Here is a 12,104-nt window from a genome sequence, read left to right as displayed (position 1 = left end):
AAGTTGGTTTCCTAACATTACTCTTTGAATTGCTATTTGGACCAGAGTAACAAAATGTTTACAAATTGTGGTTTTCGTTTTCTTTTTCCTTTTTTTATTGGAAGTAATTAAAGCAAAGGAAGAGAATTACTGCACCTTGTTAAAAAAATTACTGCACCTTGTTAAGGCTCTTGGAAAATCATTAACATGGTCAATGTGTGGCTTTCCTCCATGTGTCAGTGTCAATGTATGATACATGGGTCGTATGTAGCCAGCCTAGCTATCAAACACTAGGGGCATTATATATATACATATTATCAACCATAAACCACTAAAATAATAACTTTTTTTAAGTACCAAAAGTCAATCACTATTTGGTAAGGGTTAACGTTCTTTCGAACATATCTAAATTTTTTAAATAAAGAAAGGAAAAGAAGAAAGTAAACTGATAAAGTATGGAACGTGGAGGATATGGTCATATTTATATAATTCAGGTGGTGTGGCGATATACTGCAGATCATTAGGTCATTAGGAAAAAAAGAAATGGCAGAAATTGCAGTATCTTTTGTCCTTGATCAACTGTTTCCATTGCTGAGAGATAAAGCAAGAACTCTCCAAGGTGCCCACAAAGAGTTTGAAGACGTGAAAGATGAACTAGAGAGCATATGCGCCTTCCTCAAGGATGCAGACACAAGGGCTGCAAAAGACAACAATGCCCTTGACGACGATGGGATCAAATCATGGGTGAGGCAGTTAAGAGAAGCGGCTTTCCAGATAGAAGATCTAGTTGATGAGTATCTGATCTACCAACAGCAGTGGCCAAGTCATTCTGGCGTTGCAGCCTCTCTATGCAAGGCTGCTAGCTTGATCAAGAATCTGAAGCGTCGCCATCGACTAGCCTCCGATGCACAAGACATCAAATCACGTGTTCGCGGGATCAAGGAAAGAAGCGAAAGATATGGCTTCCATTGCAGCTCAAGAGAGAGCCATAGTGCGAAGTCCCATGACACTCGAATGGCCTCCCTTTTCATGGAGGAAGCTGAGGTTGTGGGAGTTGAAGCCACGAGAGATGAACTGGTTGGTTGGTTAGTTGAAGGGACAACAGACAGAACAGTTATTTCAGTTGTGGGAATGGGAGGGTTGGGAAAAACCACTCTCGCCAAGAAGGTTTATGACGACACTAATGTGACTGCGAATTTTGAATGTCGTGCTTGGATCACAGTGTCTCAGTCTTACACAATAGAAGGATTGTTGAGGAACATGCTAGACCAGTTTTACAAAGAAAGAAGAGAGGCTCCTGTTCCTGCTGCTGTAGATCTTTCGAGAATGGATCAAGAGTCGTTGATTGAAGAAGTGAGGAGTTACTTGCAACAAAAGAGGTATGTGGTGGTGTTTGATGATATATGGAATGTAAACTTTTGGGGTCAAATTGAGTTTGCTGTGTATGATAATAAGAAAGGAAGCAGGGTAATGATTACTACTAGGAGCATGAATGTTGCTGAGTTTTGTAGGAGATCTTCCTTTGTTAATATACACAACTTGCGACCTTTAAGTCAAGAAAAATCTTGGGAGCTATTCTGCAAGAAGGCATTTAGATTCGACTTGGATGGACGCTGTCCGGAGGAACTCGCAGATATCTCCTTCGAGATTGTTAAGAAATGCAAGGGATTACCGCTAGCGATCGTGGCAATCGGCGGTCTTTTATCTACAAAAGAAAAGAACGCAATTCAATGGAGAAAGTTGAGTGAAAATCTGAGCTTGGAGTTTGAGAAAAATCCCCATTTGAGTGGGATTACAAAGATTCTAGCTCTTAGTTATGATGATTTACCTTACAATTTGAAGGCATGCTTCTTGTACTTTGGATTATATCCTGAAGACTATTTAGTCAATTCAGAGAGACTCATTTGGCAGTGGATAGCAGAGGGATTTGTTAAACATCAGAAGGGAAAAACTCTGGAACAAGTTGCAGAACAATATTTAACAGAATTGATCCACAGAAGTTTGGTCCAAGCCTCAATTGAAGTTGATGGCAAAGTTGAAAGTTGTCAAGTTCATGATTTATTTCGTGACTTGATTGTGAGAAATATGGAGGATTTAAGTTTCGCTAGGTTTGTTACTAAAGAAGATCAATCACCCATTGTTGGCATAACTCGGCGCCTGGCGATAGCAAATAGTCCCGATGATTTCATCAGAAGTTTAAGTTCAAGTACCCGGTCGCTGCATGTTTTTAGAGTTGAAGAGTTGTCAGAAACCTTTGTGAAGAGCATTGTCAAAAAGTGCAGGCTGCTGAGAGTACTAAATTTCAGGGATGCTCCACTTGGTCAAGTTCCTGAAAATTTGGGAAAATTGCTCCACTTGAGGTATTTAAGCTTGCGCAACACAGACATAAGAACTCTTCCAAAATCCATTGGCAAGCTGCAGAACTTAGAGACCTTGGATCTAAGGCAAACACGCGTCCGAGAGATACCGAAAGAGATTAACAAGCTGAAAAAGCTTAGACATCTCATAGCATACCATCTAAACTTCAAAGTTGACTTTCGCATGTCGTGGGATTGGGAAAAGGGTGTTCAGATGAATGGTGCTGTTGGAAGCTTGACATCACTGCAAACACTATGTTTAGTGAAGGCAAATCATGGTGGAGTAGAGCTACTCTCCGAGCTAGGAAAGTTGAAGCATTTGAGATCATTGGCCTTGAGTCACATGAAGCGGGAATATGGAAGTGTGCTACATGTCTCGATACGTGAGATGCATCACTTGGAGACGCTAGAAATAACTGCTATAGACGAAAATGAAGTCATTGATTTTCCTCTTGTGTCATCTGTGCCTCAACTTCAGCATCTACGCCTAAGGGGGAAGTTAGAGAAGTTACCAGATGGTATTCAACAGCTTTGGTATCTGGTCAGGTTGTCCTTGTCATACTCCATGTTAGGTGATGATCCATTGAAGGCGCTTCAAGATATGCCAAATTTGATGCACCTCTTGATGTATGATGCTGTGTATGAGGGCAAAAGCTTGCACTTTCGAGAAAAAAGGTTTCTAAAGTTGAAGGAACTGACACTCAAAAACTTGTTTGGTTTGAATTCAATTCTTATTGATAAAGGATCCCTGCCTAATCTCAAAAGGGTCAATTTAGAAAATATCCCTCAAATGAAGAAGGTTCCTTTTGGTATTCGCCACCTAGTCAGTCTTGAAGATCTATATTTTGTTGACATGCAAAATGAGCTTGTTGAAAGCATTGATCCTATTGGAGGTCAACAGCACTGGATCATAGAGCATGTTCCCATAGTTTATGTCAGACACAAAGTTGGTCCAAAGTTCGCTGTATTTGACACTCGCGTTATTCGTCATTCAAGGCGCAGTTAAATCGTTAAACTTCCAACTCTGGAAATAGAAGGTGCAAGCGGCTTTCTTCCGAATAACTTGAAATTTTCTGTTACCACTGTTTATAATTTAGTATGCAAGCTTCATCTAACTCCTGGAATAGTTTTTCTCTCTTTTCGCATTTCAGTTTCTTTGGTTATATTATTTATTTTTTATGCTTCATGCTCCTTTTAATCATGACTTAGATAGCAGAAGGTTCTGAAGAGCTATTTATTTGTAATTTTTTCAATATAAACAATTGAACCTTATATACAGGCATACAGCTCTGTAATAATATTTTGTCTGAATTGTCCAGAAATTTCAGATTCTCCACGAGGCCCCTTCACAACAATGGCATTGCTGCTCTTCTTAAATGCTTTGGTGAGTGCGAATTAAGCATATTTTCTGAGTTTAGCTCTTTAACCAAGGCACATGAAATCTCAAAATGAATGTAATTGGCTGCAGATATTTTTAAGCTTTTTAAACTCTTGGCTTCAATTAGTTTGTGATTTTCGTACCCATGTATGGGAGTTTGTCTTTCAAGGATTGTGAGGCATCTTTTTCTGTTAAAAATTGAAACATTCTCTCTTTCATTTTCAGGTAGTTACTTTGCTTTATTTCATTTTGATATTTCTTTAGTTATATGTTGGAGGAAAAAATGATCAACACAATGCGTTGATGATATATTATCAAGTTAACAATGATGGTGAAAATTTTGACCTTAACTACTTTTAATTGTGTGTGCTCCTAATAGGTCAACCCAAGTGGTTATCTCATCTCAAATTGTGGATCATTAAGCTATTTTTTAGATTTCATATTTGATGAATATTTGAATGTCTGAGACTGAGTTTGTGAAGTAGTAGAAATTCATGCTTCGTCTGATGATCATACCAGCTTGACAAGATTTGCAGATTGAAAAGTGAGTTAATTAGTAGACTAATAATTCATGAGATTATCAGATTAAGTAAAACAAAAAGGAAGACACTTCGCTTTTCTTTAAATTTTCACTCCCCCCCCTCCCCCCCCCCCCCCCCCCCTCCTCCCCTTAATTTTTAGGCTCTCTACCATGGATTTGAACACAAACTCTTTAACAACAACATTGCAGTTGAAGTTCACCTGAAATTTCTGTATATTTTCACTGCAACCAACCATTAGGTAAGAGGTAGTCAAGTATTAGGCATTTAACAGAGACTAAAATGATCTAGATTTGATCAACCATATTAAAGGCAAAAACACCTGGAAATTTTGACTGCTAAAAGATAGTACAAATTACAATTACAAATAAAACACAAACGGCATCATTGCCTACAAATGATGGCAGACCTTCCTACACAAAACTTTCTAACTCAATCATGGCGCCAACATTTGAGTCAGCATATGCACTGAGTCAACCAAGCATAAATGAAGTACAAGATACAACCATGATGCAGCATTTGACACTCAATGAGCAATGTACAGAAGTCATGGTCCTTGTTACTATGTCGAAAAAAAAAAAGGGGTGAAAAAATTATGATGTAGGGAAAGTTCCTTTTCCGTGTTTTCTAAGAGATTCATAGAAATTGGAGAAGGCACTCCTCATTTCATCTGGAAGAGGAAACTGAAGGTGGAGTGACAATGGAGAACGTATATTGTTTTGTGTGCTTGATTTCGTTGAAATGGGAAAAGCTATTGCCGGTTGCTGCTTGTTTAGCCCTTCGAGGATAAAAGAAAATGCCCCAAAAGTGACGCAGCTCTGCAAAAGAGCTTGTGGTGCACCTAGAGAATCCTTGAAGATGAGACATAATAAACCAAGAAAGCAAATACCAAGCACAGAAAATGAAATTGGAACATGAATTTAAGCAAGCATTACTTCAACTTTTACAAATATCAAACAAGCAAGCAAAGAAAAAGAAAATTTGAGTACATTAGAAAAGAGAGCAGGGTCGGCTACATAGATTAAGCAACTCCATAGTGGTTTATCATTTATATTCATATTTTCACCATTGTCATCTAAATGCTGAGTCATAAGATTTTGGGAAGCCATTCAATGATGAAAAATCCACACGCCAAAAGAGTGTAAAGGTTCAATTTTGTTCATAAAATTGCAACTGTGTTTTACTTTTAGTCACTAAAATTTCAAAAGTAACTATTTGGTCCCTATCCAGTCAACCATTAACATGACATGCCATGTAGAAAAATAGTGACAGTTGACTAGCTAAACACCTATGATGCACAGACACTAACACGGACACGGGACATAACACGACACGGGACACGCCGACACATAAATTTAAAATTTTATAAGATACGGGGACACGCATATATAAAATATAAAATATTTTTTGAATAAATCGTAATAATATTTTGATATTTTATTGATATTAAAAAATAAATTAATTTTTTAATTATTTTTAATGTCTTATTTTAATTATATAAAGTATTTAAAATATTTTTTGTTATAATAAATAATAATATATACTATTTTTAAATTTATTTTAAGAATATATGTTAAGAATAAGACTGGACACGTTGACACGTGATGGTATTTAGGTGTGTCCAAGCTTGTCTCGAGAAGAATTTTTTATTTTTTATTAAAACACCGTTGGACACAGCAAACACGCGTGTCGGACGAGTGTCGATGAGTGTCGTGTCTGACACGCGGACACGGCAACTTAACGAAGTGTCCGTGCTAAACACTAAATGACTTGGTAAATGTAAGTTTAGGAGCTCAATAGTTCACTTCTGGAATTTCAAGAATAAATCGTTTGCAATTGCAAGCACCAAATTGAACATTTATTCCCTCATCAAACCTCCTATCAACCCAATCACAGACATCACTGATTTTAAGTCTAAATCAAACAGGGCCACATCTGAGATTAACACCCTTACTGCCCATGATATGAAAAACACCATTCCCACCCCAATATAAAAAATAATTTGCATCTTATTGAAGAGGTTCCAAATAATTTAAGAAGATCAGTTTCAAAGAAAAATGGTAATTCATAAACTGAATACAGAGAAAAAGAAAATGAAACCTGGAAAACTTAGAGCAAGGCCAGTGCAACATCCAGCTACCCCAGCATTAATGACTGCACATAAAAAATAATAATAATTTTAAAAAAATCAGTGGAAAAAAAAAAGAAAAATAATATGAAAGCAAATTCAAAACTTTCCAATAATAGGTAAAGATTTTAATTTTAATACCATCATCCTTTCCACGAAGTTGCTTCAAGATACACACAACCAAACTATGAACACCAGACAAAGCTGCAAATGTCTATTGACGCAACCACAAGATTAAAAAAATATATTATTTATTTAGTAAAAAGATAAATATGCAAAGAGAGAGAGAGAATTCTCAAATCTCAAGTGTAACCTTTGCAAAAGATCCAGCTTCTGCAAAGGATCCTTTAAACCCTTTCTTCTTAACCAATCCAGAACCTGAAACATTAACCATCATTAGTAATTTCGAAAATTGATTAAAGAAATTCAAAACTGTGTGTGGAGAGAGAGAGAGAGAAAGAGGACCATAGCCAAAGATGGAGCCCAACAATGCACCACTGGCGGAGTCTGCGGCGAAGCGGAGGAGGCAAACGGTGGGAGCAGTGAACGGAGGGGAAGCGGAAACGACGGCGTTTGAAGAAGGGGTAGTAGAGCTGGTGGTGACGTCAGAAGCGGGCCTAACGGCTGAGTCCGAGTCGGACTCGTACTCGGAATCGGTAACGGGATTATTCGCCGTCGCCATGGGTTTTCGACGGTAAAACGGTGTTAGTTTTTTTCCGTTAATGAAAAGTGAAAGAAAAATATCCAGCGAAGGGAGGAGTATATATCTCTATATTAGTATATTCTATAACTCCATCTATCCGTTTGTGATAATACCGTAGCGTACTAGCCGGACTGGATAAGACAAATTACTCGTTACCGATAAATCAATCTATCTAAATATTGGGGCAAAAAACGTTAATAAGCCAAGATAGGAAGGAAATTACTTATATCAACCAAAATGAAAATCGTTTTAACAATGAGCCAAAGCACATTTATATATAATTCGAACTAGTATGGTTCGAACTAAATATACACATAAATCGAACTAGCATAGTTCGAAATAGTAAAGAACACTTGATGCACATAATTCGAACCAACTTGGTTCGAATTCTATGTCTTCATAATTCGAACTAGGCTTGTTTGAATTATACCCTTTGAAGACGTCCCAAGTAATTCGAATCAACCTGGTTCGAATTACTCTAAAATTGACTCCAATAGTAATTCGAGTAAGGCTGGTTCGAATTATGTGAATTTCGGCTATATAAGGAGTTCGAATCAGTCTCATTCGAATCATTGTTCCATTCCCCTGCCCCACCAAATCCTAGAGAAAACGACCCAGATTTGATTCGACAAAGACCCGAACGGAATACTCATCCAATGGGGGATGATCCGACAAGGTTATATCGGTTGGACAGAGTTGCTCATATAGCCGGGGTCATCAACGACGAGGTTAGTACATAAAAAACTTCGTGATAGCGGTATATGTGAGTTAGTGGTTTTGCATGCGGTTTTAGTGGCGGTTTATGTTAGCGGTTAATGGTAGTGGTATTGCTAGTGGTTAAGTTGAGAGGTTTCGCATGCGGGTTAGATGATGGTTTAGTAGGTGGTTTATGGTACCTGTTTTATGTTACCCGGTTTATGTTAGTGGTTTATGTTGGTGGTTTAGTTGGTGGTTTATGTTAGTGGTTTTTGTTAGTTGTTTTATGCTAGCTGTTTTATGTTAGTGGTTTATGTTAGTTGTCTTATGTTAGTGGTTTAGTTGTGTGGTATATGATAGTTGTTTCGCATGTGGTGCTCGTTAATGGAATTTTATGCGGTTTATAATATTGGTTTATTGATGTGCTTTTGTTGTCGGTTTGGGTTGGTTGTTTTTAGTAATGGTTTTGTTAGTACTTTTGTATGCTGTTTTGTTCGTAATTTACCTTGGCGGTTTATTTTGGTGGTATTGAAAGTGGTTGAGCATGTGCTTTTGTAAGCGGTTTGTGATAGTGGTTTTGCATGTGTTTGAGATAAGTGGATGTCTTTGAGGTTTATGTTAGCGGTTTGAGCATGTGGTTTTCAATGTGGTTTGATATATTGGTTTTGCATGTAGATTCTGTACTCGGTTTCGTCTAGTGGTTTATCATGTGGGTTATTTTTGTCATTGGTTATCAAGTCGGTTCTAACAATGCGGTGCATGTAATGCGCAGTCACAGCGATGCATCAGGAGCATGCGGCGGCAGCAGGGCATGCGACTGGATGAGAGATACGTTTCGTTCTTGCAGATGGCTGGATTATACCATCTTGCGAGGCTGAACGATAGATGGTTCCGGTTAGATGAGGCCCTTGTTAGTGCCTTCGTCGAGCGATGGCGTCCGGAGACGCACACGTTCCATATGCCGTTCGGAGAGTGCACGATCACACTTCAGGACGTGGCGTACCAGTTGGGGTTGCCAGTGGATGGGCGTTATGTGAGCGGCTGCCTTTCAGATTTCCAGATATACATCCAAGGTGGCCGTCCAACTTGGTTGTGGTTCCAGGAGTTGCTTGGAGTCATTCCTCCTCCCAGCCAGGTTCAGAAGTACGTAATAAACTGCAGCTGGTTCCAGGAGACTTTTGGAGAGTGCCCCGAGGGAGCCGATGAGGAGACTGTGTGGCGATTTGCTCGTGCCTACATCATGATGTTGCTGGGTACGCAGCTGTTTGCCGACAAGTCCGGCAACCGCATTCACATCAGATGGCTTCCCTACGTAGCTAGGCTTGAGGAGATGGGTACCTACAACTGGGGGTCTGCAGCACTGGCATGGTTGTACCGGTGCATGTGCCGAGTGACGAACAGACATGTGGTCAAGTTAGCGGGCCCACTACAGCTACTTCAGTCCTGGATCTTCTGGCGCTTTCCTCGGTTTAGGCCTGCAGGGTATGACACGTTCAGCTGGCCGTTGGCCTCGAGGTACTCTATTCAGGCTTCTCTATTTCAATTTAATATAGCTAACTCCATGTTCATTAATAGCCAATTACAAATCTCTCACACATTTAATTATCCATAACACACATGTGAGATGCAGGTGGTCAGGTTACAACCCTTCCGGTAGCAAGAAGGGTCCTAGAGTGCAGATGTGGAGGCTGAGGATAGACATGTTACAGGACAGGGAGGTGAGTCAACTACTGGCAAAGTTTATTTAGTTAACCAAACTTTATGAATTGGGTGCATGAGTTGGCCTGACAATGTTGACTTATCTGTGCAGTTTATCTGGATGCCGTATAGCAGCCCAGAGGTACTTCAGGTTGTGCATCCAGAGGCTTTGGAGCCTCGGCATACGGCGTTGTGGCGGTCTGTGACGTCACTGATATACTTTGCCGTCATAGAGTGGCATCAGATTGATAGGGTTCTACCGCAGTTTGGCGGGGTCCAGCCCCGTCCGCATCCCGCCCTGAACATCGACTTTCTGATGTCGAAGGACGGCCGAGGCGGTGATCGATGGTTCCCGTATGCTTTGCAGTCATGGCATCTCCATTGGGAGTCCCGAGCGGACCACGTGCTCAGGTTTGATGTTGTTGCCGACCCTGGTCCGTCATATGAGTTCTTGGAGTGGTGGAGTCAGCATGGAAAGAGATTCCTGTCTCCGGAGATGTACTTGGGGGATCCGAGAGCCGTTCCTATTCCCGTGGAGGTGTCACAGAGGGGTGCTGAGCGAGTTCCTGACATGGATCGTGTTGACGACGTGCCGGACAGGCGTCGGGTTGAGAGGAGAGCTCGTGTGGGGACACGACGGAGCCAGCGTGAGTGGAGGTGGCTGGACCAGGCCATGGATGAGGCTGAGGATCCCAGTCCCCGTGGAGGCGGACGAGGAGGGCAGGGAGGGAGACAGAGAGGGCGTGCTTCGGCGGACCACCACGGTGATCACCGTGACGACGATGACGACGATCAGCATGGGCCCGTGGGGGGGGGGATGCTGCAGGGGCTGTTGTAGTTGCTGGTGTTAGTTCCCATGAAGGCGGACATGGAGGCGAGTGGTATGGATCAGGTATGGGTGACGGGGCTGACTCTGGTGACGTTGGACTTGGTTCAGGGCCTCTTGGAGATTATTTCGTTGGTGTACCAGGCCATGACCAGACTCTTCAGGAGAGTATCCCATAGGTTAGTCCGGGATCACAGTGGACAGACTTCCTTGCCTCAGATACGCTTGATACGGACTTCGGGGGATCACACTTTCTAAACGAGATTTCTGCCATCATGCAGGAGGACGTAGCAGCCCATAGGCGTGGTCAGAGTTCCGGGACACAGGCACCTTTAGATGTCGATCTGAACGAGCCTCCTACGACATCTGTTGCTGACCATTTTGCATTGGGAGGAACTCCTCCTTCCGCCTACACTGTTGCATCACATTCAGTTGTCGGGCCGTCTGTGGCACCCGTCCAGCCTAGGCCACCTGCACAACCTGCCCCGAATGAGGAGGAGGATGAGATCGAGGACGAGGAGCCGCTTATCCGCAGAGGTCATAGAACACGGGTACCCCGTCGTTGCTTTACGGGATCGCATCTGTTTAGATGATTCATGTATCATGTATGTTGTTTCTTCATGTTCATTAATGTATGTTAGCGATGTTTGTTAGCCATGTTTACTTTTTTTGTTATTTTAGCCATGATTACCTTTGTTGTTTGTTCATCATGTTGTACTTTGAAAACGGGTGTTTGTTGGTTATATCAGTGACTTTCATAGTTTTTGCATCGTCTATCAATGTAATATGTAGATTAATTTATTGAACTTTGCATTCAGCAAACTATTAGAAAGACTCGAAGTGAAACATTACATATTCATTAATTAATGCAGCATGCTCAATACAACACATAAACATCAACAAATTACATGACTTCTCAACTACAACTTCGTAAATCGAAACTTAAATAAAATAAGTACCAACACTAAGAATACAGCTACTAATGGCCCCCTGTGTGAGACGATCCTCCGAGCTGTGGGCAACTCCGACGTGTGTGTCCGGGTTGGCGACAGAGGCCACATCTCTTTGGCCGGTTCGGATCTGCCTCGTCCATATTGGTCCGTATGCTAGTGGACCTAGGACGACCCTCTTTCGCACGCCTCTTGTCAGGATCCGGGATCACAGTGGGCCCGTCATATGGTGGCCAGAAACCCTCCGAAATTGGAGGTGTGAATCCCATTCGATACACACTGAATACCGAACTAAGACGATACACCCTGTGAACATAAGCGGTCCAGGTAACCTGTGAGTAGGCACAACATGCAAGTGCGTGCGTACACGGGAAATGAAGTGCCTGGAAGTACCCGCAGTCACATGTCTGATAGGGAAGCGATATTCTATAGCTACCCAATGAGAAAGAACCAGTCGGAGTGGTCTCTGAGATGGTGAACTCGGAGTTATCCCTGTCGTCCAAAGTCACCGTGAAGCACCTCACCGTCTTCAAGTTGGCCTCAATACACTTCACCAAGTGCTGACTGAATTCTTATCCGGTTCCCATCTGGGCTTGAGCCTCTCTCCCCTTGCGAACAAAGAGTTCCGCAAGCCTTCCATATGTTGCCTTCACCAGCGAGCATATAGGGAGGTTTCTAACACCCTTGAGGATTGAGTTCACACACTCGGAGATATTCGTGGTCATGTGACCGAATCTCTGCCCCTCATCACGATGCTGAGTCCACAACGAATACTCAATCCGGTTCGCCCACTCACACATCGCCGGGTCTTCAGACCGCAGAATATCAAACCAGTAATCAAACTCAACCT

The 12,104-nt window shown here is 41.7% G+C and overlaps 3 protein-coding genes across 3 annotated transcripts; 2 read left to right on the top strand and 1 right to left on the bottom strand.

Moving 5' to 3' along the window:
• The first annotated feature begins 38 nt into the window (after positions 1-38).
• LOC112720193 (disease resistance protein RPM1) lies at positions 39-3,938 on the top strand. The gene is made up of 2 exons (XM_025771044.2): positions 39-3,373; positions 3,656-3,938. Exon 1 carries the CDS (start codon positions 523-525, stop codon positions 3,340-3,342), a length of 2,820 nt encoding a protein of 939 aa, XP_025626829.1. The 5' UTR covers positions 39-522; the 3' UTR covers positions 3,343-3,373; positions 3,656-3,938.
• A 621-nt stretch (positions 3,939-4,559) lies between these two features.
• On the bottom strand, positions 4,560-7,283 carry LOC112720192 (chloroplastic import inner membrane translocase subunit TIM22-2). Its single transcript, XM_025771042.3, has 5 exons — positions 6,847-7,283; positions 6,695-6,759; positions 6,523-6,595; positions 6,354-6,407; positions 4,560-5,094 (listed from the first exon to the last, which is right to left on the bottom strand). Exons 1-5 carry the CDS (start codon positions 7,061-7,063, stop codon positions 4,847-4,849), a joined length of 657 nt encoding a protein of 218 aa, XP_025626827.1. The 5' UTR covers positions 7,064-7,283; the 3' UTR covers positions 4,560-4,846.
• A 682-nt stretch (positions 7,284-7,965) lies between these two features.
• Positions 7,966-11,073, top strand: LOC140176488 (serine/threonine-protein phosphatase 7 long form homolog). The gene is made up of 2 exons (XM_072208030.1): positions 7,966-9,498; positions 9,591-11,073. The coding sequence occupies exons 1-2, from the start codon at positions 9,460-9,462 to the stop codon at positions 10,314-10,316; spliced, it is 765 nt and encodes a 254-aa protein (XP_072064131.1). The 5' UTR covers positions 7,966-9,459; the 3' UTR covers positions 10,317-11,073.
• The last annotated feature ends 1,031 nt before the right edge of the window (positions 11,074-12,104 follow it).

Source organism: Arachis hypogaea, chromosome 11 (assembly GCF_003086295.3).
Source record: "Arachis hypogaea cultivar Tifrunner chromosome 11, arahy.Tifrunner.gnm2.J5K5, whole genome shotgun sequence".
In the NCBI taxonomy this organism is placed as follows: domain Eukaryota; kingdom Viridiplantae; phylum Streptophyta; class Magnoliopsida; order Fabales; family Fabaceae; genus Arachis; species Arachis hypogaea.
This window is presented reverse-complemented; position numbering and strand designations above follow the sequence as displayed.